The 18,324-nt window shown below is 41.8% G+C and overlaps 2 protein-coding genes across 2 annotated transcripts; both read left to right on the top strand.

The window, feature by feature from the left end:
* Positions 1 to 1,015: 1,015 nt before the first annotated feature.
* Positions 1,016 to 4,797, top strand: LOC112265474 (coiled-coil-helix-coiled-coil-helix domain-containing protein 2). Its single transcript, XM_024442816.2, has 4 exons — positions 1,016 to 1,253; positions 1,695 to 1,959; positions 2,178 to 2,385; positions 4,495 to 4,797. The coding sequence occupies exons 1-4, from the start codon at positions 1,204 to 1,206 to the stop codon at positions 4,503 to 4,505; spliced, it is 534 nt and encodes a 177-aa protein (XP_024298584.1). The 5' UTR covers positions 1,016 to 1,203; the 3' UTR covers positions 4,506 to 4,797.
* A 218-nt stretch (positions 4,798 to 5,015) lies between these two features.
* phkg1a (phosphorylase kinase, gamma 1a (muscle)) lies at positions 5,016 to 18,304 on the top strand. The gene is made up of 10 exons (XM_024442811.2): positions 5,016 to 5,311; positions 7,845 to 7,987; positions 11,176 to 11,354; positions 11,913 to 11,967; positions 12,203 to 12,268; positions 12,540 to 12,703; positions 13,437 to 13,527; positions 14,516 to 14,669; positions 15,140 to 15,265; positions 16,993 to 18,304. The coding sequence occupies exons 2-10, from the start codon at positions 7,905 to 7,907 to the stop codon at positions 17,257 to 17,259; spliced, it is 1,185 nt and encodes a 394-aa protein (XP_024298579.1). The 5' UTR covers positions 5,016 to 5,311; positions 7,845 to 7,904; the 3' UTR covers positions 17,260 to 18,304.
* The last annotated feature ends 20 nt before the right edge of the window (positions 18,305 to 18,324 follow it).

Below are 18,324 nucleotides of genomic sequence, written 5' to 3'. Positions count from 1 at the left end.
ACATTGATAGTAGAATGGCCTTACTGAAGAGCTCAGTGGCGTTCAACGTGGCACCGTCATAGGATGCCACCTTTCCAGTCAGTTTGTCAAATTCCTACCCTGGTCAACTGTAAGTGCTGTTATTGTGAAGTGGAAACATCTAGGAACAACAACGGCTCAGCCGCGAAGTGTTAGGCCACACAAGCTCACAGAACAAGACCGTTGAGTACTGAAGCTGGTAAAAATCGTCTGTCCTTGGTTGCAACACTCACTACCGAGTTCCAAACCGCCTCTGGAAGCAACATCAACACAAGAACTGTTCGTCAAGACCTTCATGAAATGGGTTTCCATGACCAAGAAGCTGCACACAAGCCTAAGCTCACCATGCACAATGCCAAATGTCTACTGGAGTGGTGTAAAGTTAGCCGCCATTGGACTCTGGAGCAGTGGAAACACGTTCTCTGGAGTGATGAATCATGCTTCACCATCTGGCAGTCCAAAGGATGAATCTGGGTTTGACAGATGTCAGAAGCACGCTACATGCCCGAATGCAGTGCCAACTGTAACATTTGGTGGACGAGGAATAATGCTCTGGGGCTGTTTTTCAAGGTTCGGGCTCCTTAGTTCCAGTGAAGGGAAATCTTAACACTACAGCATACAATTTACATTCTAGACAATTCTGTGCTTCCAACTTTGTGGCAACAGCACAAATCGAGGTCCATACAGAAATGGTTTGTGGAGATCAGTGCCGACCTCACTAATGCTCTTGTGGCTGAATGGTAGCAAGTCCCTGCAGCAATGTTCCAACAGCTAATGAAAAAACTTCCTATAAAAGCAGAGGCTGTTATAGCAGCAAATGGGTGACCAACTCCATATTAATGCCCCCGATTTTGGAATTAGATGTTCGACGAGCATACTTTTGGTCATGTAGTGTATATCAGAGGATACTTAGCTAGCTTTACATACCGTAACGTTTTTTGGCATGGAGTCATGATTATAAAACGTTACATATGACAACAGATTTCAAAATATTCAAAGCGAGTCGTCATCTCACCGGAAGTTACACGCACAAAATATGTGACACGGTAGTTAGTTCTGGAACAACAGTCTTTTTTATTCCTACTAAGGTCGATTAGACACAGACACATTAGCTACTGTACTTAGTCGTTTCTTCAAACACGAAGGAATTTTCTTGTTATATTTCACTAGCTTTAACAATTGAAAATGCCAAGAGGAAGCAGAAGCCGGACGTCAAGAATGGCCACTCCAGCCAGGTATGCAAATAGGAAAAATAATGATATTAATAACGCATTGTCAGCTAGCTAACTTAGCATCAAGCAAGCTGCCTGCCATTACTTGCTCGCAAGGCTTGCATCCTTTCCATGTGTTGCCCAGTCTATATTTTAATACGTGATAAACGGTATCTATTTCAAAGTTATGATAGTTAACGTTATTTGTTATCTAGTTATGTAGCTAGCTAGTTTGCTAGACACCTGCTAATGATGTTAAGTGAAAGGTGAAACTAATAATTAATTAAGGAACTAAATGTACTGAATCTGGTGGGTTAATCATTACACTACCCTAATTATATGTTACTGAATTGGCAGAGAGTAATTTACTGAAATCGATGCTGCTAATGGACCTAATTCAAGTTCTTCAGTGAGCATGATTGAATTAACACTTGATTGCTCATCTCTCTCTTTCTCTCAAACCAGGGTAGCCCCACCGCCACCTCCCATGGCCAGGGCTGCACCCCCACCACCCTACGCTCCAGTGCCTGCCCGTGCCCCTCCGTCCGCCATGGCTGCCCCAGCCACTGCTGCTCCCCGGCAGCCAGGCATGTTTGCGCAGATGGCCACCACAGCCGCTGGGGTAGCCGTTGGCTCAGCCGCAGGGCACATGATCGGCCACGCAATGACTGGAGGAATGGGTGGAGGCGGGGGAAGCCAGGAGGCTGCCAAGCCTGATGTCACCTACCAGGTAGGTGATCACTGCTTAATCACAGTGAGTGACTGGGCCATGATATTGATGTGGCTTTGTGTCATGTAGCCTAGTTAGTAATGGTAGTGATGAGAGTATGAGCGAGACATAGAGGATAAACCATGGAGGATTATACCCTGTGCCAGTCCTTAAAGAATGGGCATCTAAACAGTTAAGAATAAAATCAACACTAACCTCAAATGCTTTATGTTTCTCAGGAGCAGCCCCAGCAGTACCAACAGCCACCTCCCATGTACCAGCCAGCAAAGTATCAGCCCCAGTCCATGTTCCAGCAGGAGCCTGCTTCAGAGCAGGGAACCTGCTCCTACGAGTTCAAGCAGTTTATTGAGTGTGCTCAGACCCAGAGTGACCTGAAACTCTGTGAAGGCTTCAGCGAGGTGCTCAAGCAGTGCAAGTTGTCCAATGGTGAGTTTAAGTGTGTGTATGTGTGAATACAATCTTACCTGTTACTGGAAATATTTGTGTAAAAGAGGGTGCTTTGTGTCCCTGAAAATGTTAAATAGTTGTATCATGACTTGTATGCATACATTAGATGTTATCAGTTGACTTGTTGCCTATCCCTTGCCTTCCCTGGTGTCACCTTTTGGAATAGGATTAAGATGAGGTTTTATGGCAGCTAGTGTTCTTCAGTCTGGTTCCTGGATGGTGTTCTGTAGGTGTCTGGTATTCATTCAATTAAGTCTGACTCTTGAGTCAACTGAGCAGATTTGTTGAAAGCCCCACAAAATGTAGCTAGGCCCACTTTTTAAAGTGGAAGTGACAGAGTTTTAGCAACATGAAATCTTATTCAAATCTGTTCATATACATTAGATTGTTTTGACAAGCGAGCACTTGAGTCATGTTCACACATTCATAGAATGTTAGGGAATGACGGAGTAAGGCATGTGTGTGAAAGTGGCTGTGCGTTTGGCCAATTAATAGACATTGCACTAAATAAAACCAAATAAAAAAAATATTGCCCAGGACTGGACTCTACACAGACTGGTGTGTCATAGCCAATCAGAGCTACAACAGGCCTATATACAAATAAGCCATTTGCCACACTAGACTGTGTTTACAAACAGTAGCAACAGCGTGACTTTAGATCATTAGAAAGCATTCGCCAAAAGCTACTAAATACACCTGAATGGATTTCTGCAAATATGTAAATACCACAGGAGTCCTCTTACATTTGGGAAATGTACAGTCCTATTGATCAAACAACCATGAAAAGGTAGGCTCGCTCTCCCCCCATTGCCTATGCACAACAACAAGATCAACAACTGTTAGTCAGAGCGAGGTAAGGGAACAGTAGAAAAACCCTCTCAAACTTTATCAGCTTGTAGTTGGCTGTCAAAAATTCCAATGATAAACGATGGGGAATAGTAGCCTCCTCGCCCTTCTGCAGCTTGCCTGCCAATGCATGCTTGTCCCAACCCACGTTTTGACAACTGAATGGGAACTTGCCCATTTGATCGATGCCAAATACATTTGATCGATGCCAAATAAATTTGATTGACAACTAAGAGATATGGTAACTGTGGATTACATTCGTTCCAAGTTTAGCATAGCTAGCTAGCAAGTGATTCATGTCATGCTAGCTAACCAAATGAGACCTGCATTTCTAGCTGTAGCCCCAGAAAAATGATATGTTGGGTAAAAAGTTGTCCAATGACATAACATCCTCCTAGCAGCTAGCCAGATAGCGTTAGGCTCAGTGTTTTTAGCTTGGTAAATAAATGGCTGCATAAATAAATAAATAAGCTAGCCAATTAGCCACGTTATGACTGATTTGTGAACATTGCACTTGCTAGTTTCATTCTAACATTCCCAGCCTTAGTTACATTTGTCAGTTTTTGTCCAAACTATTGAGTTTAAAAACTGAAACCGTGCATCCCTAATGGCTGGAGGAAGCAAACAATGTACCAGGCCAGCTGTGATTTACAATCTGATAGCAGTATTTGTTGGACTAACAAGAAATGTATTGGTGAATTATATTAACCATGAATTGAACTGCATCCACCTATTCTGCCAACAATGCTTTCTCTATGTCATGGAATTGAGTTAAATATAACCTATTTTTTTAAACCTAAACTGGAAATGTTATTTTTGACTGCTATGATTGCTTGTTTCATATCTGCAAAGTAGTTAAAACGGCTGCCAGTTCCACTTTAATGTATTTCGTCATATGTTCATAATAGTTACGGGGTTGCACTCAATATTCTTGGTCCCCAAGATATTTAACTACAAATGTATGCAATACATTCATGAAATTTGTAGGAGCTCATGCCAGGTGCTCACACTTGATTTCACTGTAAGGACTGCCCTCCCCTCCCATTTCCAGTGAGGGCGTTGCTGGTTAAAAAATGGTTCCCTAATGTTGTGCTGGTCTAGTGGTAGTGCTGCTACCACACATGCTCCCTGGACTCCCTCTCCTCTATCTGTCCATCTCAATGACTTCACTAAATCGATCAAGTAAAAACTACAAAATGTCAAATGTTCCCTAATGTAACTTTTTTTTTTTTTCCTCCACAGGGATGTCCTGAGAGGGAGACGAACAACCCCATCAACGCTGAACACACACACACACAATACCACTAAACAAGTAATTTGTTTTGGCAGTTGATCAAATAACTTAATCATATGGACAATAAAAGCATTTCTCAGGTTGATGCTGTGAAGCTTGTAATAAGTTATGTATATGTTTATTTTTTTGGTTTGTTGCAAGTTTTATTTTTTCCCTTGTTCCACCCATTTCCATCATATCTGGATTAGAGTTGTACAATCACAATTTGCTTGTAACAAGCATAGGATCTAATAAAGCTGATGTGAATCACATTAAATAATCTTGGCGTCTCTTGTTCTCTCACCCTGATGGCTCTTTTGCACACAGTGATTAAGTATTACATCAATCAGATCATCCTTGTGGAACATTTGAGGGACACTAGACTAGAGCAAGAAGAGTATGCAGTTTATTATTGAAGTACTACTACTACAGTACATTTGTGCCACCTGTTAAGCCCATTCACTCATCCGAGACCTGTTGCATGCGAACTATTAGCGGGGATGTCACTGATCAGAATGTAAACCGGGGTGTTATTTCATGAATAGGAAGAAGATATGTGTACACGCGTTAAGGCCCTGTGCTCTTCAACTAGCACGGATTTATTTTGGGCATCTGACATTAGAATTCGCCCTTTTCATATGCTAGCACAGTCCACCATGAAGACTTACCAACTGTGTTGATATCGTTAGTGAGCCAGTTGCTCGTTTGTTCCTTATTTTTATGAAGTGTTTGAATTATGATGGATTTAACTGCATTGTAAGGACTAAACACGCATTGATTGATACGGTGAGTGTTGATCGTGGGAATTTCGTGTTTGTTCAACTTGACAAGACCGCGATTTAAAAGGTCAAATATTGATGAGTGAAATGTACGACAGTTGATGGCTGATTTATAAGATTTGTTTCCAAAATGGCTTGCGATTCTATCGGTTAATTTGTAACAATGCTGGAAATTGTAATATTGTATGTAACAGGCTGATGATGCTCGACCCACTCAGAACAATAGTGTATCTTGTGTATTCCACAAAATGCAAAGCTCGCATGTATTATGGTAGATTAATTATATATAGGAATGGTTACATATTAGTCCATAAAATATTTCTGGAATACTTAACAAAAATGTAATCATTATATAATGTCGCGTTCATTCACGTGCCAGTCGGAACTAGGAAACTCAGAAATACCCGACTTGCTAACTTGGTTGAAGCGGCACGTGTATAACTACAACCAGTTAGTAAGTCGCACATTTCCTAGTTCCGATTAGTACCTGAACGCAGCATAATGCGTAGGCTAAATCAATATTGTTTTAAAATATATTTTCACGGGTTTATGAATAACCTAGTGTAATGAGAAATAGCCTAGCTATATCTATTATATTCTGTCACACGTTGTTCTTTCCCTCTGATCATGGCCACCTACGGAGGAGGCCGGGGGCGGAGCTTCGAAATGTCATTATATAGGTCGTATTTAAACCAGTTCAACATGGCATCTGCAGCTATATACCGGGTCTACCTGTTCTGTTTACACATACATACAGTTGAAGTCGGAAGTTTACATACACCTTAGCCAAATTCCTTTAAACTCAGTTTTTCACAATTCCTGACATTTAATCCTAGTAAAATTTCCCTGTTTTCCCTGTTAGGATCACCACTTTAATTTAAGAATGTGAAATGTCAGAATGGTAGAGAATGATTTATTTCAGCTTTTATTTCATTCATCACATTCCCAGTGGGTCAGAAGTTTACATACACTCAAGTAGTATTTTGTAGCATTGCCTTTAAATGGTTTAACTTGGGTCAAACATTTCAGTTAGCCTTCCACAAGCTTCCCACAATAAGTTGGGTGAGTTTGGTCCCATTCCTCCTGACAGAGCTGGTGTAACTGGGTCAGGTTTGTAGGCCTCCTTGCTTGCACACGTTTTTTCAGGTCTGCCCACAAACTGTCTATGGGATTGAGGTCAGGGCTTTGTGATGGCCACTCCAATACCTTGACTTTGTTGTCCTTAAGCCATTTTGCCACAACTTTGAAAGTATGCTTGGGGTCATTGTCCATTTGGAAGACCCATTTGCGACCAAGCTTTAACTGATGTCGTGAGATGTTGCTTCAATATATCCTCATAATTTTCCTACCTCATGACGCAATCTATTTTGTGAAGTGCACCAGTCCCTCCTGCAGCAAAGCACCCCCACAACATGATGCTGCCACCCCCGTGCTTCACGGTTGGGATGGTGTTCTTCAGATGGCAAGCCTCCCCCTTTTTCCTCCAAACATAACGATGGTCATTATGGCCAAAGTGTTCTATTTTTGTTTCATCAGGCCAGAGGACATTTCTCCAAAAAGTACGATCTTTGTCCCCATGTGCAGTTGCAAATAGTAGTCTGGATTTTTTATGGCTGTTTTGGAGCAGTGGCTTCTTACTTGCTGAGCGGCCTTTCAGGTTATGTACCTGTTTCCTCCAGCATCTTCACAACGTCGTTTGCTGTTGTTCTGGGATTGTTTTGCACTTTTCGCACCAAAGTACATTCATCTCTAGGAGACAGAACGCATCTCCTTCCTGAGTGGTATGATGGCTGAGGGGTCCCATGGTGTTTATTCTTGCGTACTATTGTTTGTATAGATGAACGTGGTAGCTTCAGGTGTTTTGCTCCCAAGGATGAACCAGACTTGTGGAGGTGTATTTCTCTTGATTTTCCCATTAGGTCAAGCAACGAGGCACTGAGTTTGAAGGTAGGCCTTGACATACATCCACAGGTACAACTCCAATTGACTCAAATTATGTCAGTTAGCCTATCAGAAGCTTCTAAAGCATGACATCAATTTATGGAATTTTACAAGCTGTTTAAAGGCACAGTCAACTTAGTGTATCTAAACTTCTGACCCACTGGAATTGTGATACAGTGAATTATAAGTGAAATAATCGGTCTGTAAACATTTGTTGGAAAAATTACTTCTGTCATGTACATGTCCTAACCGACTTGCCAAAACTATCATTTGTTAACAAGAAATTTGTGGAGTGGTTAAAAAACGAGTTTTAATGACTCCAACCTCCAGTGTATGTAAACTTCCGACTTCAACTGTACATACATACACAACCATTGTCAAACAATTGGGCTACTTTCACCAAAAACCTACATCAATTGTCTCCTATGTGCTTCCCTATATTGCTGTTAGGGATTATTTTGGGGGAATTACATTTTTACTTTAAATGTCATACTATTAAACTTTTTGTTAAAAGGTCAATCAACTTCACAAATACAGCTCAGTTTAATGAGAAAGTGAGTTTGCCCTGAATATGACCTGCTGTGTTTTCTTGTTCCCAGCTTGTTATCAGCAGCAGCAGTACAATAGTCTAGTTTCCTTGGATAACCAGTCACGCCAACATGACCAAAGAGGACGAGATCCCGGATTGGGTGGGAGCTCAGGAGTTCTATGGCAAATATGACCCCAAGGAGATCCTGGGAAGGTATGGTATCATTTGTATGTCATATGGAATTGTTTTCATGTACATGAGGTAAAAAGAACATGAAGGTATTTTCTATGAATTCACTGCATAGAAATAGCCTGGCCCCAGGTCTGTTTGTGCTGTACACCTGTAACAAACTCAAATGTCACCTCAACAATGTTTGGCAATGCATCACAATGACCATATAAGTTGGCTATACAGCCCAAAATGATCTGGGACCAGAGGAGAACAGAAATAATAATAAACAGAAACTCTAAAACACACATCAACCACCCCTCAATCTAGACTGCTTATGGAAGGGAATTAGGGTTCTGGGAACTCACTATTAAACCCTGTCATCAGGGACATCCTTTGTGTCGTATCACTGTGTGTTGTTTGTTAATCAAGAGAGGTATGCCATTACGTAACTAAACTATGTATTATTGAGCCGGGCGGCATTCAATTGAGCGTGTTTTAGGACAAAGGTTTTGGCACCGAACAGTACTAGTGATTGGTCAGCTAGTAGAGTCATTGTGTCATCCCACTCGGATTCACACAGGGGGTCACTTGTGTGATAAAGAAATTGCGTTATTTTCAAATCCAATTTTATTTGTCACATGCGCCGAATTACAACAGGTGTAGGTAGACCTTACCGTGAAATGCTTACTTACAAGCCCTTAAACAATAATACAGTTTTAAAAAATAGTTAAGAAAATATTTACTAAATAAACGAAAGTAAAAAATAAAATAAAAAGTAACACAATAAAATAACAATAGAGGCTATATACAGGGGATACCAGTACCGAGTCAATGTGCGGGGGTACAGGTTAGTCAAGGTCATTTGTTCATGTAGGTAGGGGTAAAGTTTCTATGCATAGATGATAAATAGCGAGTTGCAGCTGTGTAAAAACAAAGGGTGATGACAATGTAAATAGTCCAGGTGGCCATTTGATTAATTGTTCAACAGCCTTATAGCTTGGGGGTAGAAGCTGTTAAGGAGCTTTTGGACCTAGACTTGGTGCTCAGGTATCGCTTGCCGTGCAGTAGCAGAGAGAACAGTCTATGACTTGGGTGACTGGAGTCTTTGACCATTTTTTGGGTTTTCCTCTGATACCGCCTAGTATATAGGTCCTGGATGGCAGGATGCTTGGCCCCAGTGATGTACTGGGCCATACGCACTACCCTCTGTAGCGTCTCACGGTTGGATGCAGAGCAGTTGCCATACCAGGCGGTGATGCAACTGGTCAGGATGCTCTCGATGGTGCAGCTGTAGTCAATGGACATTCTCACATAGGTGTTCCTTTTGTCTAGGTGGGAAAGGGAACTGTGGAGTCCTATTGAGATTGCGTCATCTGTTGATCTGTTGGGGCGGTATGTGAATTGGAGTGGGGTTTCTGGGATGATGTTGTTGATGTGAGCCATGACCAGCCTTTTAAAGCACTTCATGGCTACTGACGTGAGTGCTACGGGGCGGTAGTCATTTAGGCAGGTTACCTTAATGTTCTTGGGCACAGGCATTATGGTGGTCTGCTTGAAACATGTAGGTATTACAGACTCGTCAGGGAGAGGTTGAAAATGTCAGTGAAGACACTTGCCAGTTGGTCCACGCATGCTCTGAGTACACGTCCTGGTAATCCGTCTGACCCTGCGGCCTTGTGAATGTTGACCTGTTTAAAGGTCTTGCTCACATCGGCTACGGAGAGCATGATCACACAGTCATCTGGAACAGCTGGTGCTCTAAATGCATGCTTCAGTGTTGCTTGCCTCGAAGCAAGCATAAAAGGCATTTAGCTTGTCTGGTAGGCTCGCGTCACTGGGCCGCACGCGGCTGGGTTTCCCTTTGTAGTCCGTAATAGTTTGCAAGCCCGGCCACATCTGACAAGCGTCAGAGCTGATTGTAGTAGCATTCAATCTTAGTCCTGTATTTACACTTTGCCTGTTTATTTTAGTTTTTTGCCATTGTTTCTCACAAGTATCACAGAACGTTAACAAAGACAGGCCAGATCAAAGACGAGATAATTCATCATCGTTTTTTGTACATAAAAAAAAACACATTTAGTATGTGGGCCACATGAGAATAAAGCCCACCATAACCCTGTTGTTGCCAGCATCATACAACTAACAGAGCCATTCTACCCTTATCAGCACAAGTTAGCCATTTACCTTAAATAAAACATTGATAAAGCTTTACCACTGTTCTTATTGGGCTGGTGGGCTCTGTGACATGTCACATAAACAACAGTACACTGTATAGTATGGCATAACACACACATCACCTGTATTATTGTATCAGTTTCCTGCACATGTAGAGAGCGACAACATGCTTTTAGAGAGAACACCTGCATTTTAATATACTGAGGGGTATGTACTTGTTTTTGTGGCCTAATGCAGCTTAATGTCATTATATGGAGTATAGGCCTACTTGCAAAGTGCAGAAGGTTCTCAAAAAGAAAATGGTAAGGATGAACATGTTTTTGAGGCTGCCTTAATATATAAAGCTGTGCTTCAGATATTTTAAATATTTTATCTGATAGGGATAGCCAATCATTCTCAGCCTTGTGAGATTTTAGCTCTAGTATATGATCTGCATTAGATACACATTGTGTCCTGTATTGGTTTATTTGGAGTTGTATTACATCCTATATAATATCTCGTGGACAGATGCACTTAACATAGATGGTAGTAGCATCTGTCGACAGACTGTGGAATGCGACGACCAACAAGGAACTTTGTTCTGGTACGCAGATTTTTCTGTCACTTATCGTTTGAACAAATCACGATTTGGCTTCTTTTGAATTTGTGTAAGAGGGGACATTTTGCCCATAGATTTGCACGAAACTCGCTAAATTTCCATTTAGAGAGATTGAGATTTCGCTAGTCCCGTTAGTACATTTTCTAACACGTCTCCCTTGTAATTATAGTACATCTAAGCTCCCCACAGAATTTAATCTTAAATATTTGAAGCAATTCCACAAGATTTTAGTTCTGGGTGTCCGAGATAACATCCTACAGAGTGATGATCAGAGGGTTGTGGATTCAAATCCCTGGTGGGGCACATTGCCGTTGTTTTTTGCTATGGAACAAATCTAACAAAATAAGTTCCACTTGAGTATTCAGCTGTACAAATAAAATAAACACTTGAAATGTGTGTGATGTAATTTACTACCTTTAGATATGACGCTGTTTGTTTTTCTGTCCTTGTGCTTCAGGGGGGTGAGTAGTGTGGTGCGACGTTGTATTCATAAACAAACCCAACAGGACTATGCGGTCAAAATCATTGACGTCACTCCTTCTGACAAGATCTCGGCTGCCGAGATCGAGGAGATCAAAGAGGCCACAGTGAAGGAGATTGATATTCTCAAGAAAGTCTATGGAATGGACAACATCAGTAAGCAAAATAACACCACAATGCGTACATTATTGACACTTTAATGGAACTTAATGTATATAATAACAAAACTACTTGAAAAAAACTTGAGGAAGAAACTCACACATCCATCTAGCCTAGTCCTGGAGTAGGCTTAAACTGAATTCGGAAAATGGGCACGATAAAAACATTATTCTCTCATCTGGTCAAATATGGAGTGTGGAGCACATTGACTTGGATCTCTAAAGTTATTTTACAATAACTTTGTTCAAAGGTTATGTCTATGAATCCTAGAGGGTTGGACAATTTTAGCTTCTCTCCTCTACTGCTTCATAACCATATTGACTGCGCATCATAACATCTGTGTAACTATGGCTGTTTACACATGCAGCCAAATTCTGATATTTTTCCCCCACTAATTGATCTTTTGACCAATCACATCAGATCTTTTCACAGCAGATCTTTTCAGAGCTGATCTGATTGGTCAAAAGACCAATTTGTGAAACAAATATCAGAATTGGGCTATCTGTTCTACTGGTTGTAGACATACATCATAACAGGCCTATTATCTCTCCACAGTCCAGCTGAAGGACTGCTATGAGTCAAAAGCCTTCTTTTTCCTGGTGTTTGACCTGTAAGTATCCAGACAGACTCTGCAGCATACAATCACGTAATCTGTCAAATTTCCTAACAAGGAATCTTATAAATATTTATACAACATTTAAACATTTATCCAATCAAGGTACAAGGAAGAGTGACATGTTTAGTGCACTGGTGATTTTTTTCAGTGATTATACAGAGTACATTTGACTCAACACTTTCAGGCCCTCAGGATGTATGCATACCAATGTAATCTGTCTCTCTCCCAGGATGAAGAGAGGAGAGCTGTTTGACTACCTCACAGAAAAAGTAACTCTGAGTGAGAAGGAGACCAGGTCAGAAACTCTACCTCACACACATTCATTCGCTATCTTATTGCGTACATCTGGGTTCGGTCCCCTCAAAAATGTATATCTGGACAAGACTGTTTGTGGTTCAGGGGTTCATTAAGACATTTGCGGGACATTGAGAGATTTGCTGTGTGAGTGCTGTAGAATTTGAGTGATTTGAGACTAGTTAGTATGGCCCTAATGGGAAGAGTCTTGCATGTTTAGGGAGTGTGAGAGATATAGATCAGAAGGACAACATTTCCCTATTTTCCTGTAGGAAGATCATGCGTGCCCTGCTAGAGGTGGTTAAATTCCTCCACGACCAGAACATCATCCACAGAGACCTCAAGCCTGAGAATATCCTGCTGGATGACAACATGGACATCAAGCTCACTGACTTTGGCTTCTCCCTGCAGATTGAGCCCGGACAGACACTCAACGGTTAGTAGTTTCTATCAACAGATGTGGGGTCTACGACTGGCAAAGAAAATCTAGTTAATTACTGTCCCACTCAATCTCATTCTGACTGAATTAGCAGTGAAATCATTGTAGAAAGTCGTCAGGATACCCCATGTCCATAATTGCATACCACATAGAATTAAGCATTATAGCGGAAGGTAATGAGCGCTTCATACTGGCTGCTCAGTCAGTGGAAGGAGGCCTCATGTTTTGAACGCTGTGGCGCTAAGTTTTAACACTAGCTGTCAGTGCTATGTAGAGGAATCCTTTCTAGCTAGTCAACGCCCCTAAATCCTCGTCCACAACCCACTCCCCTTCTGTCCAGTCCCTGTCGTTTGCTCAAGCAAAGGTTAAGATGCAACAGGACACTTGCTGAGCTATTTGCTGTTCCCAAATCATTAGGAGCATGTGTTGACCTTTTAAAAGGCGATGCTGTGACTTCTCAGCATGCACAGAGCTTCAGACTAGAAACTGCAGTCAGTTTTTTTGTGGTAAAATACAATCCACACTTATACGTTTGTCAACAAATACTATATATAGGTTCAGGTTGAATGATAAACATGCAAAGAACAGTCAATTACTGTAGTATACTATGATGTGTTTCCTGTATCAGCTTGAGACTTTCATATACATTTATGGTACTCATAATTATGAGAATATTAATTATTACTAATATTCACCTAGCAATGCCCCCTCTATCTGTTTTCTACACCAGAGGTGTGTGGGACCCCTGGCTATCTGGCTCCTGAGATCATTGAGTGCTCCATGGACCCCAACCACAAGGGATACGGGACTGCAGTTGACATGTGAGTACTCCGATTACACACAACTACCCATTCACCTTTCCATCTACCCGCTGGATACCAGATCTTGGTTAAATACTGTACATAAAACTTCTCTGTCGTCCCACTGCTCCAGCACTTAATTTATTTTAATGGAAATATTTTCACTAATCACAATTTAAGTGCAACATTTATTTCTAAAAGTATCCATTTAGTTAAGCTTGTTCCATAGTATTTATTTAGTTTAATATTACTTGGTACATAACAGCTAACTGCCAAAATAAAGGCAACACCAACATAAAGTGTCTTAATAGGGCGTTGTGCCACCACGAGCCGCCAGAACAGGTTCAATGCAACTTGACATAGATTCTACAAGTGTCTGGAACTCTATTGGAGGGATGCGACACCATTCGACACCATGAGAAATGCCATAATTTTGTGTTTTTTTGATGGTGGTGTAAAACGTTGTCTCAGGCTCAAGATATGGTCATGGCATATGGTCGTTTTCATGCAAATCAAACCATTCAGTGACCACTCGTGCCCTGTGGATGGGGGCGGTGTCATCCTATGGAGGCATAGCCATGGTATTTATGTATTATTTTACCTTTATTTAACTAGGCAAGTCCGTTAAGAACAAATTCTTATTTACAATGACGGCCTAGGAACAGTGGGTTAACTGCCTTGTTCATGGGCAGAATGACAGATTTTTTACATTCGTCAGCTCGGGGATTTGATCTTGCAACCTTTTGGTTACGAGTCCAACGCTCTAACTACTAGGCTACCTGCCGCCAAAATAACAGTCTGCCCAGGCTTTTTATACATGACCCTAAGCATGATGTGATTTTAATTAACTCATAAACCACACCTGTGTGGAAGCACCTTCTGTCAATATACTTTGTATTCCTCATTTACTCATGTTTCCACTATTTTGGCAGTTACCTTTATATTATATGGTGAAATAAAGTCATAGAAAAAGTATCACTATAATCCTGATGATTTTTTGTGATTCCAGATGGAGTTCAGGGGTGATCTTGTACACTCTATTGGCTGGATCCCCTCCCTTCTGGCATAGAAAACAGATGATGATGCTTCGTATGATCCTAGCTGGGAACTACGACTTATCTTCTCCTGAATGGGACGACCGGTCTGACACTATCAAAGACTTAGTGGGTTTGGAAGGATTAACACTGTAGCTTCAAAACATGGTTAAAACTATACTTCTGATCTCAAGGATAATCCGCTGCATTCATAGCTCTGTCAATGAATCCACTTTATTGGTCCATTTGCATGGATACGGTTTATTTTTTGCTGTCACAGTACCCAATCTGACACACATCACAGGCTGGGAGCAGTGCCCATGGGGCACAAGGGGTAGTGCCTTGCTCAATGGCAGAATGGCGGCAGGTTGTATACGGGATATTGAAGAAGGCTCACTCCCTGCAGATTTCCTCGCTAGCAGCTCGGGGGTTCCGGTTACCGGCCCACCCCTCTAACCTCGAGGCTACCTCCTCCCCCTAATTTGAGAGTGCCTACACTTCTCCAGCCGCATCCTTCAGCTGTTTGTCAGAATGGACACTTTTTTTGAGGGGGAATCCTTGATTGCCCCTTAAATGTTGCCTCATGTCTCTGTTTTCAGATCTCCAGGATGTTGATGGTAAACCCAGATCAGCGTTATACAGCCCAAGACTGCCTGAACCACCCCTTCTTCCAGCAGTATGTGGTGGCTGAAGTAAGACACTTCACCCCCAAGAGGAGGTTCAAGGTAAGAGCAGCAACACTATACAAAGATTCCCATGTGATGTGGAATCAACACCACGGTTGGGGATTTATGTTTGAGTTCAGAAATCCTCATGGAAAATGAGTTTAATAAATGTCAATATCGGAACTGACTGGGATCGATGGCAATATGACACCGTAATATCAGTCATAGGTAAAATAAATCCTAACATGCAGTCTGATGTACAGTCGTGGCCAAAAGTTTTGAGAATTACACAAATATTAATTTTCAAAATCTACTGCCTCAGTTTGTATGATGGCAATTTGCATATACTCCAGAATGTTATGAAGAGTCATCAGATGAATTGCAAAGTCCCTCTTTGCCATGCAAATGAACTGAATCGCAAAAAAAAATTTCCACTGCATTTCAGCCCTGCCAACAAAAGGACCAGCTGACATCATGTCAGTGATTCTCTCGTTAACACAGGTGTGAGTGTTGACGAGTCCAAGGCCGGAGATCACTCTGTCATGCTGATTGAGTTCTAATAACAGACTGGAAGCTTCAAAAGGAGGGTGGTGCTTGGAATCATTGTTCTTCCTCTGTCAAACATGGTTACCTGCAAGGAAACATGTGCTGTCACATTGCTTTGCACAAAAAGGGCTTCACAGGCAAGGATATTGCTGCCAGTAAGATTGCACCCAAATCAACCATTTATCGGATCAAGAACTTTAAGGAGAGCAGATCAATTGTTGTGAAGAAGGCTTCAGGGCACCCTAGAAAGTCCAGCAAGTGCCAGGACAGTCTCCTAAAGTTCTGGCAACCACCAGTACAGAGCTTGCTTAGGAATGGCAGCAGGCAGGTGTGAGTGCATCTGCACGCACAGTGAGGGGAATACTTATGGAGGATGGCCTGGTGTCAAGAAGGGCAGGAAAAAAGCCACTTCTCTCCAGGAAAATCATCGGGGACAGACTGACATTCTGCAAAGGGTACAGGGATTGGACTGGGGTTAAGTCATTTTCTCTGATGAATCCCCTTTCCGATTGTTTGGAGCATCCGTAAAAAAGCTTGTCCTAAGAAGATAAGGTGAGCGATAGCATTAATCCTGTGTCATGCCATCAGTAAAGCATCCTGAGACCATTCATGTGTAGGGTTGCTTCTCAGCCAAGGGAGTGGGCTCACTCACAATGGTACCAACACATCCTCCGAGAGCAGCTTCTCCCAACCATCCAGGAAGTTTGGTGACGAACAATGCCTTTTCCAGCATGATGGAGCACCTTGCCATAAGGAAAAAGTGATAACTAAGTGGCTCGGGGAACAAAACATCGATATTTTGGGTCCATGGCCAGGAAACTCCCCAAACCTTAATCCCATTGAGAACTTGTGGTCAATCCTCAAGAGGTGGGTGGACAAACAAAAACCCACCAATTCTGACGAACTCAAAGCATTGGTTATGCAAGAATGGGCTGCCATCAGTCAGGATGTGGCCCAGAAGTTAATTGACAGAATGCTAGGTCAGATTGCAGAGGTCTTGAAAAAAGAAGGGTCAACACTACAAATATTGACTTTGCATCAACTTCATGTAATTGTCAATAAAAGCCTTTGACACTTGTAAAATGCTTGTATTTATACTTCAGTATTCCATAGTAACATGTGACAAAAATATCTGAAGACAGAGGCAGCAGACTTTGGGAAAGTTAATGTCATTCTCAAAACTTTTGGCCACGACTGTACATAGAACCAACACATTCTCACCCCCATCGTCATGTCACCAGGTCGTCTGCATGACAGTGCTGGCCGTGATGCGCATCTACTGTAATTACCGCCGCGCCAAGCCTATCACCAAGGAGGTGATCAAGAGTGACCCGTACGCCATCAAGCCCATCCGCAAGCTAATCGACGCCTGTGCCTTCAAGATCTATGGCCACTGGGTCAAGAAGGGCCAGACCCAGAACAGAGCCGCCCTGTTCGAGAACACTCCCAAGGCCATCTTGCTGTCCATGGCTGCAGAGGCCGAGGACTCCTCCATGCACTCCTGGTAATGATGCTGTTTCTCAGTCCAGGTCCTAAGAAGAGGGAGGTGGGACTCTACATTAGCTTGCCATCTGTCTCAATTCTCTATCCTTTTAAAATCCAATGGTGTTAAATGTGTATGGCTGCACACATCTGGAGACAGAATTGGGCTGGTATGTCATTAGGCTCAGCTCAGGATTTGACTCCATCCGTCTTAAATTGGGCTGATTAAAGCATTGGTGTGACGCAATAAAACGTTGGGTTGGACACTTTAGAGATGTAGCATGAGATATAGCTTGTTCTTTGTATCAAAAAGGAGTGTTGTTGAAAATACAATTCTATTGGATTGCAGCTATTTGTCGCTTGACTGGTATGTATTTTAAACCAGTGGTTCTCAAACCTCTCCTCAGGGACCCCAGCCGTTCCATGTATTTGATCTATTCCACACCCGATTCAACTCGTCACAACAGGCCTTTGAATAGGTGAGCTAGTTTAGCGATACAACAAAATTGTGATACGTCTGGGGGTCCCAGAGGTTTAGGAACCACTGTTTTAAATTGTGGATTGATCAAGACTTGGGAAATATCCTAGAACTATACCCTCCAACACCTGCACTGAGGAATATTGGTCTGTGTTTAGTACATAATGGAACAAATAGCTAGACATCCACAGTGAAATGTTTCATCACTTTTCTATGGCTTATACAGTATTGCAGGAGTCAGAAAATTCAGAGATGGAAATAGTGCACATCCAGGCTCTATTATTTTCCAACATGAGTATGGTGTCTAGTATATAGATGTATTCTGAAATATTCCTGGATAGTGTTGAAGGTAATTTCAACCATATAATGAGCCTCAAATTCCATATGCATAGTTATGTAAAAGACAATTGCTCTGCATGCAAAGCTTCTTAGTGCTAGTGATTCTCCCTTCGCTCAGTATGTGCAATGAGTCCAGCATGTACATTATTTTGACATACTTTGGGTTGTACTGTAAACTGTTTAAGGGAGCATGAGAACACTAAGTGTATGCTAACATTGATTCATTTTATTTATTAAATCTCAACCCGATTGTATGTGATTGGTACAAAAAGTA

This window comes from Oncorhynchus tshawytscha, linkage group LG13 (assembly GCF_018296145.1).
Source record: "Oncorhynchus tshawytscha isolate Ot180627B linkage group LG13, Otsh_v2.0, whole genome shotgun sequence".
In the NCBI taxonomy this organism is placed as follows: domain Eukaryota; kingdom Metazoa; phylum Chordata; class Actinopteri; order Salmoniformes; family Salmonidae; genus Oncorhynchus; species Oncorhynchus tshawytscha.
Note: the sequence above shows the minus strand (reverse complement) of the source record. Positions and strands in the feature narration are given on the sequence as shown.

Bases quoted from the DNA above. Each gene is read 5' to 3' on its own strand.
- phkg1a (XM_024442811.2), top strand. From the start codon at position 7,905: ATGACCAAAGAGGACGAGATCCCGGATTGGGTGGGAGCTCAGGAGTTC. The intron at 12,704-13,436 runs GTTAGTAGTTTC...TTTCTACACCAG, and splicing joins GCCCGGACAGACACTCAACG to AGGTGTGTGGGACCCCTGGC. The intron at 13,528-14,515 runs GTGAGTACTCCG...TTGTGATTCCAG, and splicing joins TACGGGACTGCAGTTGACAT to ATGGAGTTCAGGGGTGATCT.
- LOC112265474 (XM_024442816.2), top strand. From the start codon at position 1,204: ATGCCAAGAGGAAGCAGAAGCCGGACGTCAAGAATGGCCACTCCAGCC. The intron at 1,254-1,694 runs GTATGCAAATAG...CTCTCAAACCAG, and splicing joins AGAATGGCCACTCCAGCCAG to GGTAGCCCCACCGCCACCTC. The intron at 1,960-2,177 runs GTAGGTGATCAC...TATGTTTCTCAG, and splicing joins AGCCTGATGTCACCTACCAG to GAGCAGCCCCAGCAGTACCA.